The 21,168-nt window shown below is 44.9% G+C and overlaps 1 protein-coding gene across 2 annotated transcripts in view; it reads right to left on the minus strand.

Annotated features, from left to right (window-relative positions):
- LOC146036635 (uncharacterized) overlaps positions 1–21,168 on the minus strand; it is a 44,034-nt gene that overhangs the window by 18,581 nt on the left and 4,285 nt on the right. Inside the window, exons 2-6 of one of the 2 annotated variants that reach the window (XM_083160571.1) lie at positions 9,293–9,338; positions 6,709–6,778; positions 4,672–4,769; positions 2,075–2,127; positions 1,385–1,495 (exon numbers count right to left, since the gene is read on the minus strand). In XM_083160571.1, coding sequence (XP_083016697.1) covers positions 1,385–1,495; positions 2,075–2,127; positions 4,672–4,769; positions 6,709–6,778; positions 9,293–9,338 — 378 coding nt within the window. Of the gene's footprint in view, positions 1–1,384; positions 1,496–2,071; positions 2,128–4,671; positions 4,770–6,708; positions 6,779–9,292; positions 9,339–21,168 lie in introns of both variants that reach the window. The other variant, XM_083160570.1, reaches the window with a different exon arrangement.

Here is a 21,168-nt window from a genome sequence, read left to right on the forward strand (position 1 = left end):
GAACATAGCCTGGGAACATGCTTTTAGGCTAGTGGAGGGGTTTCTCAAACTTTTTGAATCACAGCCCTCCGAAGCATCAGAAGTTTCTCATTGAGAAAGTCAGAAACAAATATTAAGTTAAATAAATTGTGCTTACAGAATATCTAATCCTTAGGATCAGTATTGTGGACAGGATTAACTTCTGTTTGTCCACAATTTGACTAATGTATTGGGCATAAATAACTTGAATTGACCCTGAACCATCAACACAGGGCATCCCTGCACGTCCCACAAGGAACTCCAGGGTGCCATGGCACAAAGTGTGGGAACCACTGGACTAGTATCTTGCTGAAGGAGGAACCAATAACCAACTAGGTGTAGACAACCTTTTTGGTTGAGGGTGCACATCACTCTGCAAGATGTCAACTCAAGACCCTGCAAAAAGCACCAGAGATCAGACTTTCTCCTCCATATGTCCCAGTTCATACACTGATAAATAACCCTTTCTCCTACATGACAGTGAACAAGTTCCCTGTGAGTTAAAGATTCACATGTTGATGTATTAGTCCATAAGACCTTCTTCCAGTCGCCAGTAGTCAACATCCAGTGCTTCATGGCCCAGGCAAGCCTTATTTTCTTATTTCACTATCTTAGCAATGAATTTCTTACTGCCACATGACCTGTCAAACACAAGTCTTCTCTTTACAACTGAAAATGGGCCTTGCTTACTTTCACCAGTGTTCAGCTGTGCTTAATGCTTTTATCCAGGGAGCTGCTTATCAAGCGCAAGCTGTTGGCTTTCGTTCTGCCAGACACTTAAGGTGCATACACACTGGGTATTTTTGCCCAGAGTGTATGCACAGTTTTGATGGAGAAAATCACTGGGCTGAAAATCACTCAATGCATACACACTGAGTGATTTTCGCTGGGGTGGACAGCTTGCCATAGCAAGACGCTATGAAAAGTTGCCCACCCCATTGCTCATCTGCTGGTATTACCAGCAAATGAGCGGCGGGGGCTGACTATGATGAGGGAGTGTGCATCAGTGCTCACCTTCGGCTCGTACACACTGGCCAGCTGTTGAATTGAAAGCAGCAGATACAGAAAAACTGAGCTGCAAAACAGCTGTAAATTCTAAACCCATTACATGTTTTCTGACAAAAGCCCTTTTTATTTTACGACACTCTGGAAGTAACGTTATTTTTCAGTTTTTCACTGCTTGCATTAGTACCATTACATTCACTGGACTAGAATTTCTTAAGGTTCCAAAAAAACTGGAAAACATAGTAATGTATTACTTGTCAGTATTTTTATATGGAATCTTGGTGCTGTAATCTTATCCACCTAATTGTTAATATGGCCCTGAATATATGAGATGTCACAGTAAGAAACCTTCACTGTATACCTGGCTTCCTCCAAGGCTTTTCTTCGAAAGAATCCAGATCCACCTCTAGAACGGGGACTCCATTAATACAACCTGGAGCAGCAAAGTCGATTCCTCTTGGTGGCAATTTACCTATAAGAAATATATTACTCTTTCTGTATTCCTCCCCCTGGCAGTAACTGCCAGCTCCCATCCTTCCTTGAAGTTTAGCTTATCTAATGTGATGTCATTACAATGTATGTCATTTGTTTGCTATTGTTATAAGCTGCAGGGTGCTGACAGCTGTGACAGGCCCAGGTACTGTGAGGTGGCATGGCAAATACAGGGAGGTGTGGCCACCTCCATCTATAGGGACTGTCAAAAGTGTTAGCCTTTATGCTGCAGGTAAGGGGGGGAGTTTGTGGGTGTGCCGCAGGCAAGCGGCTAGTGGGTGTGATCCCTCACCCCTCCTCCAACACACACAATAAGTCTACAAAGTCGGATGGAGGGGGGAGGTGTCAGTTGGACCTTCAACAGACGGCCCCTTCAACAACCTCAGGTAAATAGTACTGTGCCTGCTCCCCCACTTTCTTGGTACCATTGATAACCAGAAGCAAGATAAATATTGGGGCCCCCCAAATAGATCAATCAGTAAGGTGTCTGTCTCCAGTAAGAAAAAAACAACAAGACACCCAGTGTAATACAAAGGTCAAGAGAAAGAAAACATACTACCAGCTGCCCCGTAGCCTCTACTTCCTTTTACATTTGGATTTCCTATAGATGTCCTAAAAATAAGAACAATTACAGTTATTTTGTTGCCGCATGTCATCGTGTAGTAAAAGCCATAAGATAAAGAAAAACATGTTACCATCTTTCTGCTGGTATTCGGATGGCTGACAGACTAGGGGGTATTCAATCTTGGATTCCGACTGTCAGAATGTTCTGACAGTCGGAGACCTGGCCCATTTTCGCTCTGCTCGATAGAGACTAGACAGGTGGAATTCAATGTTGCACCTGTTGAGTGTCGAAAAGTGCGCGTGTCGAAACCGCTGGCACACACCTATGAACAGAATCCCACTCGCCCACCCCACCGCTGTGTGAATATCCCCGCCTCTTTGCGAATGGATGTTTTGTATAAACAGCCAATCGCATGGTAGCGTACGGGGTTGAAATCATTCGATGGTCACCGAACATCAAATGATTTCTACCCTTCTCGCAAATCTAAGTCTGGGCTGACTTAGACTTGTGGTGTTCAGGTGTGGCGTCCAGGTCCCAGAACTGGGCGGGTAGCTGATGTACTGGGACATCAGCCGCCTGCCCCCAGTTAAGCAGCTGCCTGCATTCCCATGGGGATGCCCAGCGGTTTCCTGGGCACATGTGCATATGCAAATGCGCAGTAAGAAAACATCGGTCTCTTGTGCGAAGACGCCAGGGACCGAATCAATTAGAATGATCAACCTTGCGTAGTTTGCATGCAATATATTGTTAATGATGTGTTCTTCCGCTTTCCATGAAAACTAATATTTATATGGTCTTCTCAATGCATCGTTACTGCCATTGCCTGAGGAAAAGTTTCACGTTTTCCAATTAAAGATGTGTTGCTAAATGAGTTGCATATAATGTAGTGAATGTTTTGTAAAAATCTTCAAATACTGTAAACTGTACTTGAATTATTGTGTGCATAAAAGCATACAATACCGTTCAAAAGTTTGGGGGTCACTTAAAAATGTACTTTTTTTTATAGAAAAGCACAGGTTTTTTCAATGAAGATATCATTAAATTAATCAAAAATAGACTATACAATTTTAGTGTGGTAAATGATTATACTAGCTGCAAATGTCTGGTTTTTAATGGAATATCTACATTCTGTTGCATAAAGGCCCATTTCCAGCAAGAATCACTCCAGTGTTCTAATGGTACATTGTGTTTGCTAACCACATTAGAAGACTAATGGATGATGAGAAAAGCCTTGAAAACCCTTGTGCAATTATGCTAGCACAGTTGAAAACAGGTTTGCTCTTTAGAGAAGATATAAAACTGGCCTTCCTTTAAGTTAGTTGAGTATCTGGCGCATCACATTTGTGAGTTCGATTTATCCTCTCAAAATGCCCAGAAAAATAGAACTTCCAAGTGAAACTCGAGGTCTATTCTTGTTCTTAGAAATGAAGGCTATTCCATGTGAGAAATTGCAAAGAAACTGAACATTACCTACAACAGTGTGTACTACTCCCTTCAGAGAACAGCACAAACAGGATCTAACCAGAGTAGAAAGAGAAATGGAAGGACTCGTGCACAACTGAGCAAGAAGACAAGTACATTAGAGTCTCTAGTTTGAGAAATAGATTCCTTACATGTCCTCAACTGGCAGCTTCATTAAATGGTACCCTCAAAATGCCAGTGTCAACTCTACAGTGAAGAAGCGACTCCGGAATGCTGGCCTTCTGAGAACAGTGTCAAAGAAAAAGCCATATCTGAGACTGGCCAATAAAAGGAACAGATTTATATGAACAAAAGTACAAATACATTGCACAGAGGAAGATTGGAAAAAAGTGTTATGGACAGATGGATCGAAGTTTGAGGTGTTTGGATCATACAGAAGAACATTTGTGAGTTGTAGAACAAGTGAAATTATGCTAGAAGGGTGCCTAGAGGTAATGTGATGGTCTGGGGCTGCTTTGGTGGTGGAAAAGGGGAGATTTGTGCTATGTAAAAGGGATTTTAATAAAGGTAGACTATCACTCCATTTTGCAATGCCATGCCATACCATACCATGTGGGCAGCACTTGATTGGAGACACTTTCCTCCAACAGGCCAGTGACCCAACGCACACCTCCAAATTATGCAAGAACTATTTAGGGAAGAAGCAGGCAGCTCGTATTCTGTCTGTAATGGAGTGGCCAGCGCAGTCACCAGATCTCTACCCCATTGAGCTTTGATGGGAGCAGCTAGAATGTACGGTACAAGAAGTGCCCATCAAGCCAATCCAACATGTGGGAGGTGCTTCAGGAGGTGTGGGTTGAAATTTCTTCAGCTTACTTCAACAAATTAACAGCTAGAATGCCAAAGGTCTGCAATGCAGTAATTGCTGCAAAGGGATAATTGATGAAAGCAAAGTTTGAAGGAAAAAAATATTATTTAAAATAAAAATAATTATTTCTAACCTTGGCGATGTCTGGACCATATGTTATATTCATTTTGAAATGCATTTGATAAATAAAAGTGAGTTTTCATGGAAAACACAAAATTGTCAGGTTATCCTTAAACTTGTGAATGGTAGTGTACATTATCCCCATTCCCCATTCTACAAAGCAACCAAAAGAGAAACGCACATGCAGGATGGAGCCCCTGTTCGAATGTCACCAATTGTAACTTTCACATCATCACTATCTGTGCTGCTGTCATCTTCATCACTGCAGCTCTGAGGGACCTGTTAGAAAATATTGATAGCATATTTCATTAGATTGAGAGATCATAGTAAGATATAGACTTAAAGTGGCCATACATCTACAGATCGATTGTCAGATTGGGCTGGTTGGAACAAAACCTGGTAATATCTGAGTGACAGTTTTTGGCAGTTTTCCAGCATTTAAAGCAAATGGTCAACTGTCATTTGCTCTAATCCATTACCAGGATTTTGTTCCAACCAGCCCAATCTGACAATCGATCTGTAGATATATGGCCAGCTTTATACTTGGACACTACTTATTTTGGCCTGTGGACTTTTACATTTTTTTCATGTACAAATGTACCAATTAAAGGACAAATGGACTGCTGTAGTGTACACACCATTCACTAATATATCTATAATCATTTAAAATAGGCAAGAACTGCATCAACTAATGCTTCTGTCATACAACACCGAACTGGTGACAGTACTCTCAGGCGCTGATTCAGAGGTGGACGCAATGAGGATCGGTGCTGTGACTTTAGACACAGCAGAACAGGGTGTATATGCTAATGCAACATATTTGTAAAAATACGCCAACTACTGGCTTCCTCTGATCTATGTTTCTAAAGACACAGCATGGGATCCACAGAATAAAGATCAGGGGCCATCAGATATCTGGGAAATCCTCAGATTACTCAGGATGTCTGGCAACATGAAACTGCAAGGCCCAGTAAAACTGCGTCTGACTTTGTTGATGCGTTTACTACAATGCACGTTCCCTTGCCCGCAAATGCACTGTGTACAACATTGCATGACTAGAGCTTAGCAGTGGGGGAGCTAAATCAGCTCCTCTTTTATTACATCTGTAGTATTGATAAGACCAGAGTGCTGACCAGAGATGGATTTTCCACAGGGCAACCTAGGCGCCTGCCTAGGGCTCAGCAGATCCCAAGGGGCCCAATAAAGATATCCTGGCTATCCAAAACGTTACCCGAGGAGCATTGCATGACTGCTGCGTGACATCATAACATCACATGGACCTGCTCACACTCCCACAGTCCTTCTGTTGTTGTTTGATAGGATAAAAAATATTTTGACACACATAATGGTTTCATCCACTGCACAGTATGTGGGCAGCCAGTTTCAAGTCTAAGTCAGGTATTAAGCCTACTTCCAAAAGGCCTAGATCCTGATTCAGATTTGTACACAATGCTGATGTTCATGCATCTGAGCATTTATCGGTAGACTGTGCACGTGCCAAGGTACTCCATCAATCAGCATCAAAAATAAAGTGCTATGGGTTGTTTGAGTAGGGCCCCAATTCTCATGGGGCTAAAGCCGTCTCTGGTGCTGACTCTGTGTACTGATCAAGCTCTAGCCCATGGTTTGGCAACACCGGCCCTCCAGATGTTGATGAACTACACATCCCAGCATGCCTTGCATCAGTTTCAGCATGGGCACATAGCAAAACGAATGCAAAAGCATCCTGGGATGTGTAGTTCATTAACTTCTGGAGGGCCGGTGTTGCCCAACCCTGCTCTAGCCTATGCTAGCAATGAGTTATGGCTCAATCCATGTTGCTGGCCATCAGGCTGATGACTTTTCTTATCTCAGTTGGTGATTCAAGGAGTCTGAAAAATCTGTTGAATTGTCTGTTATTTTAGACTCCTCCCATAATTTTGTGCCTCCACAATGCTGCCATGTATGTGCTGTCTGCTGTCCACACATGTGAATACACTATGCACCCACTTGTCCGCTGCTACCTGTTGTCAGACTAGTGGGTGTGATTATATGCAAATACTAGTCTCAGCCTTCCCAGAGTGTATTAGTGTACACCTGAATGTGCAAGCCCTTAGACGCCCATTTTTAATGTTCATGTGTTCACCGGTGGTTCCAGACATTCCACCATTGGCACACCATTTTCTTTTATTTTTTGCCCCCTTACCCACACCACTCAGACAGGAATTGTTACCTTTACCTGTACTGACGCATTATGGTCAAGGCTCCCACTAGAAATATCCTGCATCGTATCAGATGCCCTTATATGCCTATGGGATTAAAGGTGAAGACAAATAACAGCGGATAAGAACTTATTGTACTATAAATATCAGAAATCAATAGGTAACCATACAGCAGGGTTGCCGACTTTTATATTCTCCTCTCCGGGAGAAGCCCGGAGAGGAGACTTTCAGCAGCCGTCCGGGGGCAGGGCTTGGACGTGACATCATTAAGCCCCGCCCCCATGATGCAAAATAGCCGAATCTCCGTGGAGGTGGTGGGGCTAAAATGACGCGATTGTGCCGTTTTAGCTCCGCCCCCTCCTCTGAGACCCACGGATTTCGGCATTTAATTGCCAAGGTAGGGATAAGATGGCCGCGATTGGGGGGCGCAGTGGGGATCCTGCTGAATCCGGGAGGGTTGCCCACCTTTCCGGGGGGGCCGGGAGGGGGACCCGATTTTCGGGAGACTCCCGGCCATTCTGGGAGGGTAGGCAACCCTGCCATACAGCTGACAGAACTTAAATATAACCTTAAATGTAATAGAATAGACAAAACATGGCCTCTTGTAAAAACTAAACCTGCAACCAAAAAATAACTGTTTGAAGAAATTTGCATGTACAATGATCCAGTATTTCTGCAGCATTTAATATGGAGTTATTAGTTGCAGTACCCAAGGCAGGAGATTTAAAAAAATAGTGAATAAGACTATAATTAGGATCCTGGGAAAGAAAAGGACATTGGGGTTATTCTGGTTGATTCTGGTTTAATTCGCAGCCTTGCGAGTCCACCAAACCTCACCCGGCGAATGTCTGACCGCCCGCCCCCCCATCGCAGCGTGGGTTCGCCCACACAGGCTGCAAATGGATATTTAGCATAAACATCCATTCGCATGCTTCGGGCAACACCCACATCTTTCGATGGTCACCGACCATTGAAAGATGTGGGAGGTACAAGCATATAAAAGTGACTTACAAGTCACCCTCATATGCGTGCACGCTGGGACAGATATGGGCGTGCAGCTGAGATCTGGTGATGTCAGCTGCCTGCCCTCCGCACCCGCATCATGGCCTCATTACCATGAGAACAGTCAGCTCCCCCGTCCTTCTCGCTGTGTAGGGTGCGTGCACCCAGCAAACCAAATATTGGGTGCACCCAGACGCACAATATCGGTCCTCCGTGCAAATGCATGGAGGACTGAAGGAATATGAATAAGGCCCATAGGCATATTCCTGCAAAAATATAGCTGTGCAAATTGGTTCTACCTGGGAAACAGCAAATTGCCATACATGACCACTGCAATTAATAGTATCTGGTTAACATATTGTACCTGACACATGCACACCACATCAATCCTACACTGGGCCTACTACAATTGTGCAACAACCTGGAACCTTGTACCCTTGGATCTCCCGTAATTCATCTGGGGGTCGAGCTTTTAGCCATTCAGCTCCGACTTTATGGAACTCACTTCCCCGCACAGTTCGAGAGACCCCAACTCTAGAATGCTTTAAAAACAGACTCAAGACTTTCCTATTTACTCAAGCGTTTCCTTCAGTCCCTTAAGTATTGTTTATGAAAAGCTTTTCTGTACTTTATTGTTCCTGTACTGTATTACATTCATTCTATCTGTTAAGCGCCTTGAGTCCTATTGGAGAAAGAGCGCTATATAAATAAAATTATTATTATTATTATTATTACTGGACGTTAATTACTTACCAAATAAATGTCATCATTTGTTTAGGTGTACTAGATTTGAGACTTCCCCCCACTCTTTCATTATTATTTGTTGGGGGGAATTCTTATCATCATCATCACATTATTATTTGTTGGGGGGAATTCTTATCATCACATTATTATTTGTTGGGGGGAATTCTTATCATCATCACATTATAATTTGTTGGGGGGTATTCTTATCATCATCACATTATTATTTGTTGGGGGGAATTCTTATCATCATCACATTATAATTTGTTGGGGGGTATTCTTATCATCATCACATTATAAATTGTTGGGGGTATTCTTATCATCATCACATTATAATTTGTTGGGGGGTATTCTTATCATCATCACATTATTATTTGTTGGGGGGAATTCTTATCATCATCACATTATAATTTGTTGGGGGGTATTCTTATCATCATCACATTATAAATTGTTGGGGGTATTCTTATCATCATCACATTATAATTTGTTGGGGGGAATTCATATCATCATCACATTATTATTTGTTGGGGGGAATTCTTATCATCATCACATTATTATTTGTTGGGGGGGTATTCTTATCATCATCACATTATTATTTGTTGGGGGGGTATTCTTATCATCATCACATTATTATTTGTTGGGGGAGGTATTCTTATCATCATCACATTATAATTTGTTGGGGGGGGGTATTCTTATCATCATCACATTATTATTTGTTGGGGGGGTATTCTTATCATCATCACATTATTATTTGTTGGGGGGGTATTCTTATCATCATCACATTATAATTTGTTGGGGTTATTCTTATCATCATCACATTATTATTTCTTGATTATGCAGATGATTTGCAGAACTTACCCTGGAGTCCATCCATTTTCTTCCTCATGAGTGACTGTAGGTGAACCTAAAAGAAGTATGTAGCACATTGCTTTTATTGGTATATGTATTTTTACTTATATGCAAAAAATCCATCACTGATGACAGTGTTTGAAATATACTTAGAAAATTGTAATGAAAACTTGTAAAAAAAAAGAAAAGAAAAGCCATACTGGATTTCCCTACAGACCTGTCTAAGGACCATATTCAGAGTTGTACGCTATGCTGATATTTCCGCAATTGAGCAGTTATGGGTAGACTGTGGTCGCATTGCACATGTAGAAAAGTACCTTAGCGATTCTGCTCGAAGTCATGGTTTCTTTGCAGAGCAACTGACATGAAGGTACCACTTGGGGATGGTAAGGGCAGAGGCGGGCTGGGCCGGGGGGCAGGATGCCAAGTGCCCCCCCAGGCCAGTGCAGTTATGCAGCATTGGGGCCACTGCTGCACTGATTGTATTTACCTATCAGCCACAAAATTTCTGCCTCCCGGCTGTCAGGGCAAAGCTGTGGATGGAAGCTGCGCACGGGGCTAGTGTCCGGCATCTAGAACAGTGGTGGGGCTTAGCAAATACAGGTGTTTATAGGGGGAGGAAGGCTGCTCTGCCTTTGGTGTTGAGAACTACCTGCGCTGCATTACTGGGTGCATCCAGTAGCCTTCCCACAAGTCACTTCCCCTTCCTCCATTTCCTGTTGTCTGCCGAGATAAGCTCCGCCCCCCCCCAGACATCGAGGAGCAGATTTATGCTGCTGCTACCTTGAGAAGAGGGGACTGTCAGTTATTTAGAGTGCATGTAGCTGTACCCACGGTAAGATACATTTAAAGCCACTCTTCCCACCCAGTGGCTGTGACAATGTGCCAGCATTTGTCAATGGGCAGTATTCAATGTGAATACTGGCGACGTGCAGCGAATCCTGTTTAGGATTCGCTGCACATTCGCCACTGCTCGCTGCGTTCCGGAGCCTCACCGGCTCCGGTATTCAACGAGTCAGGGGCTCGCTGCCCCTGACCAGCGAATTTGAGCTCCTGCGGCGGACGCCGCAGGGAGCCTGAGGACGGTGGCAGGCAGGGAGATGGAAGTCTCCCTGCCTGCCCCAGAACGTTTGTGGGGGGGAGGTGGGCTCCCCGGGTGCCAGGCAGCACAGGCTGCCCCCCGGGGGTGCCAGCAGGGGACCGGGTATATTCACTACACCCCATCATGCATATGTAATGATCGGGTGAAGTGAATATATGAATATGTAATGAACGGCTCGGCTCCGGCCCCCTGCTGGCTGGTCTGTGTAAAAAATATATATATATATTTTTTTGTAAATTAAATATATATTCATGTGCTTACAGCACATGAATAAAAATAGCATGCCCCTCCTCAGAATAAAATTCCAGATTTATTGACACCAATTGTAAAAAACAAAACACTTTATTTTAAAAGTTCACCTTCCACTTCACCATAAAAAGATAGCGATTGCTACTCAGTGAATCATGGCGAAAAAACCTTGAAATGTATTCGCCATCTGGTCATTGAATAGGGTGATTCACCGTTTTAGTCAGAAATTCGCCTTACAGCACAAAATCGCCATAAAAACCTGGCGAATCAGCCTCATTGAATACCGCCCAATGTGTAACTGCCTGTCAGTTTGTCAGTGTCCATCTATCCACTTCTATCTGCCTGTCAGTGTGTCAGGAACTGTCTGTGTCAGCATTTGTCTGCATATCAGTGTATGATGGTCCGTGTGTCAGCATACATGTCCATATCAGTGTATGTGTGTGCTGTGTGACTTAGATGCCCATTTAACAAGGATTGCATTTAGAATGCAATATGGGTGATATCTTACTGCCCAGGAATGAACTTTAATATGCAGTCCTATTGGCGGCATGTATGTTCCTATGTGCGGCTACTGCGATGCGCTCAGCCTGGTGCCACTGTTAGCGCTCACCATGCTGCCCTGGCGGGGGTGCGGTATGTAGCCTATAGGCTACAATGTTTTACTCACATGTCAGAATAGCGGTAGCCTAGGGACCTGATGCGATGCTGCCTGATATTTATACATCAGGCAGCATCACATCCCCTAGGAAACCTTAATATTTGTAGCTAACCATTAGCCGCAAATAAATGGGCCCCTAAGAGAGTTATATACAGTATACAGGAAAGACCCACTTTAAAATTTCCACTTCTACCTCTGTATATATGAGTGCTAGTGGAGAAGACAGGGCCACTTGTTTGTGTTTGCCCCCCAGGCTGAAAGTTACCAGCCAGCCCCTGGGTAAGGGTGAGTGGTGGCAAAAACCCAGGCATGGCGCGGCAGTTTTTGGGACGTGGATATGACGTCATCTGCGATTATGTAAGCAGAGAAAAATGGCGCCTGTGTTGCTACTCCTGCAGTCAGTCTATGCATAGACCTAGTCAATCAGTCAATGTTCCCAATTGTTGCATGTAGCCTGTGAATGGGCAGGGCCGAAACTAGGGTTTCTGGTGCCCGGGGCAAGACATTCATTTAGTGCCCCCCCCCCCCCCCCCCCAAAAAAAAATAAAAAATATATATATATATATATATGCTTACAGACAACAGAAGGGTGATATTAAACCAACAAACAAGACAATATATCATATATTATATATACACTGTATTCTGAAATGAAATATATATTTATAAATGATCCCTCTAGAAACTATATGAACCTGAAAACAGGGACAGTGCGCGCCGAAGGCGGGTGCTAAAAATTTAGGGCATGTTTTTTTTTTTTTTGGGGGGGGGGGAGAAGTGGTGTGGTCACAAAGTAGTATCAATTCACATTATAGCACACACCGTTATGCCCAGTACACATTCCAGCACACACCGTAATGCCCAGAGCACATTACACCACAAACCGTAATGCCCCCCCAGTACACATTATAAGCAATGGTTAATTGCTGCTGCCACTGGATAGAACACTGTCCCTGAATGATACACAATGTGCCACACACTGCAATGTCCAATATGTCACAAACATACCTCCCAACACTGGAGGCAGAGGAGAGGAGGCAGAGTAGAGGAGACATCTGCGCATGCCGAAGGCACGCGCCCAAAATTAGAGCGTTCACCTACTACCGTGGTACTCCTGCGAGACTACATCCCCCATTTTTTCCGCTATGAGGGCATGGTCAGCTCTCTAAGAGCTGTAGCCACATGGGGTGCGGCCATGGAAAATGGAGGTGTGATACACATATGCCCACAATAGTGCAGTGCCAGATACACATGACCCCAAAAGTGCAGTCCGTGATGCCCAATATACCTATGCCGCATACTGTGATGTCCATTATAAATATGATCTGCACCGTGATGCTCCATTATACATATGCCCCACACCTGGATGCTCATTATACATATGCCACACACATGATGTCCATTATACATATGCCCCACAACGTGATGCTCCATTATACATATGCCGTACACCGTGATGCCCATTATAAATATGCCGCACACCGTGATGCCCATTATACATATGCCGCACACCGTGATGCCCATTATACATATGCCGCACACTGTGATGCCCATTATACATGACACACACCGTGATGCTCCATTATACATATGCCACACACCGTGATGCCCATTATACATATGATGCACACTGTGATGCCCATTATACATATGGCGCACACCGTGATGCCCATTATACATATGCCCCACACCTGGATGCTCATTATACATATGCCGCACACCGTGATGCCCATTATACATATGCCGCACACTGTGATGCCCATTATACATGACACACACCGTGATGCTCCATTATACATATGCCACACACCGTGATGCCCATTATACATATGATGCACACTGTGATGCCCATTATACATATGACGCACACTGTGATGCCCATTATACATGACACACACCGTGATGCTCCATTAAACTTATGCCACACACATGATGCCCATTATACATATGATGCACACTGTGATGCCCATTATACATATGCCGCACACCGTGATGCCCATTATACATATGCCCCACACCTGGATGCTCATTATACATATGCCGCACACCGTGATGCCCATTATACATATGCCGCACACTGTGATGCCCATTATACATGACACACACTGTGATGCTCCATTATACATATGCCACACACCGTGATGCCCATTATACATATGATGCACACTGTGATGCCCATTATACATATGACGCACACTGTGATGCCCATTATACATGACACACACCGTGATGCTCCATTAAACTTATGCCACACACATGATGCCCATTATACATATGCCCCACAGCGTGATGCTCCATTAAACATATATGTCACACACACAGTGTGTATATGTATATATATATATATATATAGTGTATATAAATATATATATATATATATATATATACATACACACACACACACACACACACAGTGTGTGTGTGTGTGTGTGTGTGTGTGTATATATATATATATATATACACTAATGCACATAAAATAATTGCCTTTTCCTTACTTAGCAGCCGTTTTGGCATCTCAAAAATCCTACTGCGCCCGCCCTGCACAGATTCAGGGAGCCTGGGAGGGGACGTGGAGAAACTTTAAAACTGCTTGGAGTCGATAATGTGGCTGCCGTCTGTGCTTGCCGCGCACACCATTTCTGGGAGCGTGGGAGGGGACGCGGTGACACGGCCGCGCCAACCAATGGCTGGGGGGCGGCTGCCGCGTCATCACGTCCCCTCCCACGTTCCCAGTAATGCTGTGCGCGGCAGGCACAGACGGACAGTAACGCGGCGTCGGCGGCGGCAATGGCATTTAAAAGTCAATGACAAGCGGCTATAGTCGGGCCGCTTGTCATACTAATATGTGTCAGAGTGGCGTACCCGTCGCTCGCAAGCGACGGGTTAGCTAACAGCAGCGGGACTCGGGCTACATCAGTCCCCGAAACCCCGCTGGCTGTCACTCTCCCGGACCTGACAGCGCCCCCCCCCCTCCAGCGCCCGGTGCGCGTGACCCCCCAGCCCCCCCCTAGTTACGGCCCTGGAATGGGTATGCAGCTGCAACTGTGATTGTCTCTTCCATTCTGGGATGTAGCTTCACTTGCTAATACAGGTTGAGTATCTCTGATTCAAAATGCTCAGGAGCAGAAGCATTTTGGATAACAGATTATTCCGTATATCATAATATTTTTATATTTCAATGAAGTATCATGTGAACACAAAACACATTTATGTTGTACAGTATAAACACATCAAACACATGAATACGCACAAGTATATTTTATTTGTGCATGAAACAAGGTTTTAAAACATGAAACAAAGTTTGTGTACAATCTCAGACACTGGGCAGTATTCAATGAGAAAAATTCGCCCTGTTTTATGGCGAATTTGTGCTTTTTTCTCCTTGGACGGAGCATTTTGCTCTCCAAAAGCGAGCAACCCTATTCAATGTGAAATATTCGCCATCTTTCTAAGTTATTTTCGCCGTCTCTCCGTGTAGCAATTCTCCATCTTTTCATGGAGAGCTGGAATGTGAACTTTTAAACTAAAAGGTTTTTTTTTTTTTAATTTTGGTGTAAAAAAATCAGGATTTTTTTTCTGTGAAGGGGCATGTTATTTTTGTTTATGTGCTTATAGCACATGAATATATATTTAATAAAAAAAAAATATATTATTTTTTTACACCGAGCAGCCAGCAGGGGGCCGGAGCTCTCGAGCCGCTCATTAGATATTCATATATTCACTGCATCCGATCATTACATATGCACGATCGGGTGCAGTGAATATTGGGTCCCCCGCTGGCTATAGGGGGGGCAGCTTGTGCTGCCTGGGTCCCGGGGAGCCCACCTCCCCTCCACATATGTTCTGGGGCAGCCAGGGAGACTTTAATCTCCCTGGCTGCCACCGTCCCACGGCTCCCTGCCAGCTCCCTGCCGCGGACGCTCGTCCGCTGCAGGGGTTAAGACTCGCTGCGAGTGGTGGCGAGTCTTAACCACATTGAATAGAGGGAGCAGGAGTGGCAGTGAGCCCTCCGAAACAGGGCGAGTGCATGGCGAGAGAAAAAATCTCTCGCCATGCACGGCGAATTTTTTTCATTGAATACTGCCCACTGACTTTGAATGCTAAGCAATAATTTTCTTGCAGATATTTAGTGCAAGTTATGCCCCTTTCCCACTGCAGCTCTAAAACGGTAATTTGCCATTTTTTTAGCCTTTTTAAACGGGTAGAGCTGCAGTGGGAATGCTTTACCCGGTTAAAAATACCGTTTTTTTTTAAACGGGTAAAAAAGCAGAGTTTTACTCGTTTAAAAGCCGTTTTTTTCGGCAGTGGGAAAGGGGTACCCCTTTTACCCGTTAAAAAAAACCTGGCATGGGGTCCCCCCCCCACTGCCGTAACCAGCACCAGGCTGAAAGAGCCGGGGCTGGTATTAAAAAATCAGGAAACCCGACAAATAGGGCTACGCTGATTTTTTAAAATCAGCTCCAGGTCCGGGGCTGGTTCCCAAAATACAGGGGACAAAATGACTAGGGGTCCCCCGTATTTTAAGAACCAGCCCCAGGCCAAACCAGCCAGCAGGGTAATGCCACAGCCGGGGGACACTTATGATATAAGTTCCCGCGGCCAAAGCATTCATCCCTACTGACCAGTCAGCCTGGCCAGGGGCCCTGGGGGAGTGGGGACCCCCCAATGAAGGCGTCCCCCCCCTCCAGGACTTACCTGACCAGGCTGAAGCCTGGTGCTGTCCCCGATGCCCCTGTGCGGTGGGCATCGGGCTGATGGAATGGTGTAAAAATAATAGATTAAAAACTATTGTCTTTTACTGTGGAACTATGAGTCCCAACAAGCCTCCCCCGCAGGCTGGGACTTGGAGAACCACAAGTCCCAGTCTGCGGGGCATTAAAGGGCCCGCTGGCACTTGTAGTTCCACAGTAAAAGAAATAGTTAAATAAACACACACTGACACACGTGAAAAATAAAAGTTTAATACATCCACAGCCCACACATACTGATACTTACCTATCTTGAGCCCGTAGGTAGCCTTCAGTCGGTGTGGGCATCCGGTGTCGGACCCCACGTCGTTTTTTTTTAAACCCCCCCTCTCCATCTTTACTATCATTTTAAACGGGTCTTTAAACGGGTAAGTGGGAATGGGACAAAAACGGCTTTTAAACGGTAATTTACCGTTTAAAAGCTGCAGTGGGAAAGGGGCTTTATGGCTCTTACACGTTTAAAGACCCGTTTAAAAAAAACGGGTCTTTACCCGTGTAGGCAATGGGAAAGCAGCATTAAATATCATGTCCCCAGGAGTACCAGTTATATATTATGTCCCCACAATAGTGCCAGTTACATATAATGTCCCCAGTAGTGCCAATTATATATCATGTCCCCACAGTAGTGCCAGTTACAGATGTCCCCAGTAGTGCCAGGTGAATATCATGTCACCAGTAGTGTCAGTTACATATCATGTCCCCACAGTAGTACCAGTTACATATAATGTCCTCAGTATTGCGTTATATATCATGTCCCCACAGTAGTGCCAGTTACAGATGTCCCCAGTAGTGCCAGTTACACAGGGCCGGCTGCACCACTAGGCAATTCTAGGCATTTGCCTAGGGCGCCGGCCACTGGAGGGCGGCATTTTGCCCCCCCCCCCTGCCACCCGGGTACCTGTCCTACGGCGCTGTGTATTTAAATCTGGCGGCAGAGGCAGCGGGGGTCCCTGCAGTCCATTACAAATAACGAGCGCTATCCGCCGGGCTATGCGGAAGCGCTTCTGTTGTGAAAACACTGGCAGCACGGCGCACGCTGATCTCAGCCAATCAGCGTGCTGCCAGTGTTTTCACAACAGAAGCGCTTCCGCATAGCCCGGCGGATAGCGCTCGTTATTTCTAATGGACTGCAGGGACCCCCGCTGCCTCCGCCGCCAGATTTAAATACACAGCGCCGCAGGACAGGTACCCCCCCGGCACCGGGGCGCCCCCACCCCGACTCGCCTGGGGCGCTCCGGTGCCTTGCACCGGCCCTGCAGTTACAGATGTCCCCAGTAGTGCCAGTTACAGATGTCCCCAGTAGTGCCAGTTACATATCCTGTCCCCACAGTAGTGCCAGTTCCAGATGTCCCCAGTAGTGCCAGTTACATTTCATGTCCCCACAGAAGGGCCAGTTACAGATGTTCCCAGTAGTGCTTTAAGCAAAAAAAAACAGATCTCTGGATAAGGGATACTCAACCTGTACTAGCAGTTCCGTATCCTAATTACAATTGCTTTCGCCCTAGTATCTCAAGAAAACAAAAAAAATGTTTGATGCACAGTGAGAATATAGAAAGAGCTGCATCATAACACGTATTTATATCTGAACTTTTCATTGGTATAATGTGGATAAACTTTTTTTTAGAATCAGTCATAACTAGACTTTTTGGTTTCCTGTGCCAGAAAGGGAATTGGTGCTCTCCCCCATTTTTCCAATAGGAACATAAGGCACATGGGAAGGGGCATTACAAAACATCACAGAAAAAGTCCATGATATGATGCCCCTTCCCACAGATTTATTTACAGCTATATAAATAGCACATGCACTTTGCGCAGAGCTTTACAGAGAATGTTTGGACATACACATCAGTCCCTGCCCAGAGGAGCTTACAATCTAATGTATATCCTTTTCAAATGTACATGCACACATATTCACGCTAAGGTTCATTTTATTGGAAACCAATTCATCTACCAGTATATTATTTTTGAATTGCGGGAGGAAACCACAGTACCCAGAGAAAAACCATGCAAGCAAGGGAAGAATATACAAAGCCACACAGTTAGGATCATAATGGTAATCACACCCTCACTACTATGAGGGAGTAATGCTCACCATTACACCGTCCATGCATGCTGATAGATATAGCGTGAAATGGGGTCCCAATCTGCATCCCTTAGTTATGGACCATTTTTAAATGTTCTCATATTCATAGTACATATAACCGGTAGCATTGGTATATCTGAATACAGTAGCTGTATTATTATTTTTAACAAAAAAAAGTAATGGAAGTTTTAAATAGGTTGCGGTGGGAATATATGAACACGAATGCATAAAATCAATAGAGAATTTAATAGTAGAAAAATAGGGTGAAATTTAATAGGATGAGAGATTCAGAAAGTGAGAGATTTGGTAAGAAATCTCCAGTTTATTTAAAGCAGCAATCATTTACACTGCAAAATCAAACTGGTTTTGCAGTGTAAATGATTGCCGCTTTAAAAAAACTGGAGATTTCTTACCAAATCTCTCACTTTCTGAATCGCTCATCCTCATGGAAGCGGCGGGGGCACTAGTCTGAATGACTACCGGCCGATAGCTCTGACGTCTGTGATCATGAAAACATTTGAGCGCCTGGTACTGAACCACCTGAAAGCTGTAACTAGCCACCAGCTAGACCCCCTCCAGTTCGCCTACAGCATTGAGGACTCAGTCAATCTGGGCCTGCACTACATTCTGCAGCACCTGGATATGCCTGGTACCTATGTAAGGGTCCTGTTTGTCGGCTTCAGCTCGGCTTTCAACACAATCATCCCCAACATCCTCCACCCCAAATAACTCCACCTAGGAGTCCCTGAAGCTACGTGTTCTTGGATTGTGGACTTTCTGAATGATATAAAATAAGTTGTGAAAGCGGGGAAATTCACCTCCCAAGTGCGGTCCATCAGCACAGGAGCCCCCCAGGGCTGTGTACTCTCACCCCTGCTCTTCTCCCTGTACACCAACGACTGCACCTCAGAGGCGCAATCAGTAAAGATAATCAAATTCACCGATGACACTACCGTCATTGGTCTTATCAAGGACGGGGACGAATCGGCCTACAGACAAGAAGTGGACCAATTGGCCCAGTGGTACAGCAGCAACCATCTAGAGCTCAACCCACTCAAAACCATTGCGATGGTAGTGGACTTTAGGAAGAAGGCTGTTGGTGTTCCTCCGCTAACAATTGCTGACAGTGTGGTGTAGCTACTGGACTTCTTCAAGTTCCTAGGAACCACAATCTCCCAGGACCTTAAATAGGGGCCCAACACTGATACTATTGTTGGAAAAGCGCAGCAGAGGCTATTCTTCCTTAGGCAACTGAGGAAGTTCAACATCCCACAGAAGCTTCCGCTCCTCTTCTACTCTGCAATTGTGGAGTCTGTACTGTGCTCCTCAATACTGGTCTGGTACAGCTCCGCCAGCGAGAGAGACAAATGCAGACTCCAAAAGGTAGTCAGAACTGCGGAGAAGATAATCGGGAAAGACCTTCCCTCTGTCCAGGACCTGTACCTGTCCAGAGCAAAAAAGCGGGCAACGAAGATAGTCAAGGACCAACTGCATCCTGGCCATGGCTTGTTTAACCTGCTGCCATCAGGTCCACCAGAAGCCAAAAAAGTTTATTTCCTCAAGCGGTTCACCTGTTGCCACATGAACTCATGAACTCCTCACTGTCTAGTCGCGCCATAACCCTTTCCACATAATCTAACACGGTGTCCCCTCGGAATAACTTGCTATATGACTGTACATGTTCCCCCACCTGTTTATATTGTTTATAATGTATGCTGTTTACTTGTTGCCCACCTGGCTGCTGCACAGCAAACCGAAAAAAAATTCATAGTATACGCAAGTATACCTGGCCAATAAAGCAGATTCTGATTAAATTTCACCCATAAAGTTAAAAGTGGAGCTATAAATGCAGTTAATTATACATTGAAATTGCACAGCTAATGAAGCTCATTTCTAGTTGCAGAGTGTACAGTATGGTGGTGTTTTTACTGCTAAGTACAATGCCTAATAAGGGGACAGGGATTAATTATTTTCCAGAACTTCTTTTTCTAAAGGGAATTTGTGTCTATTTGGATGCACACACTAAGGGAGTTGTGGAGGTTTTATGCCTAGATTATTATTTAGCTAACATAGCAGTCACTGGAGAAGGAGGAATGTACCCTGAAATACTAAGTGGCCTATGTATTAACAATATTATAAGGGAAATACTGACAGAAATAGGGGGAGATTCTCCAAACTAAAAATGCAGTAAAAACCCTGTTATCAGGTTTTTACTGCATTTTGGGATGCTCTAAACATCCCCCACCGAGTTACCGTGATAGAAGCCTATGGGCTTCTACCGCAACCCACCACCGCCCCTCACTGACCCCCCCCCCTCACTTGTGTCCTGCACTGTTATCCTCTTCCGGGTGCAGGGAGGAGGAGAGCCAGTCCCCGCAGCAGCAGCACCAGCGCCGGGTAAGGGAGGGAGGGGGAGCCGCTGGGACGCAAGAGCTGTCCTTTGTCATAATTATCGCATATGTTAGAGCATATGCGATAATTATGTCGGCGATGGGCGGCGGAGGGGGGCTGCGGATATTAGAACATCCTGCCCATATTCTGAATAGCCCTACAAAAATCTTGCCTGTTTATATAAAGAGGGTGTTCTTCTGACCACCACCGCTGGTTCTCCTACAGATGGCCATCGTTGCCTTTGCCATCGATGGCAAAAGTGCAATTGGACATCGATAGTGTATAACTATTCAATGGATGATCAATGTTTTTGTATATGGATGGTCATCCATTTTCTGTGATTGAGTGGCCTGTGGGCCAATCAAAATGCAGGGGCGGGGCTTCGCGGGTGTCAGGGGCGGAGCTATGCTCCATGTCCCGGCACTTTAGGGAAAAGGCAAAAACGAAACTATTAGTTTAAGCTTTACATCGATGGTGGGAAACCATCTGGTTCTCCCTTATCAATGGCAAAACTATTCAACATCGGCCATAAACCATCGATGATTGCTAATCATCAATGGTCGATGGCCATTCCTAGGTTCTCCTACAGGAAGTTGGCACCACAAATGGCTGCCTGGGATCTGTGCACTCAGCCATATGTAACCTCATGTCCCC

Source organism: Crinia signifera, chromosome 9, assembly GCF_055691185.1.
Source record: "Crinia signifera chromosome 9, ASM5569118v1, whole genome shotgun sequence".
Taxonomy (NCBI): Eukaryota; Metazoa; Chordata; class Amphibia; order Anura; family Myobatrachidae; genus Crinia; species Crinia signifera.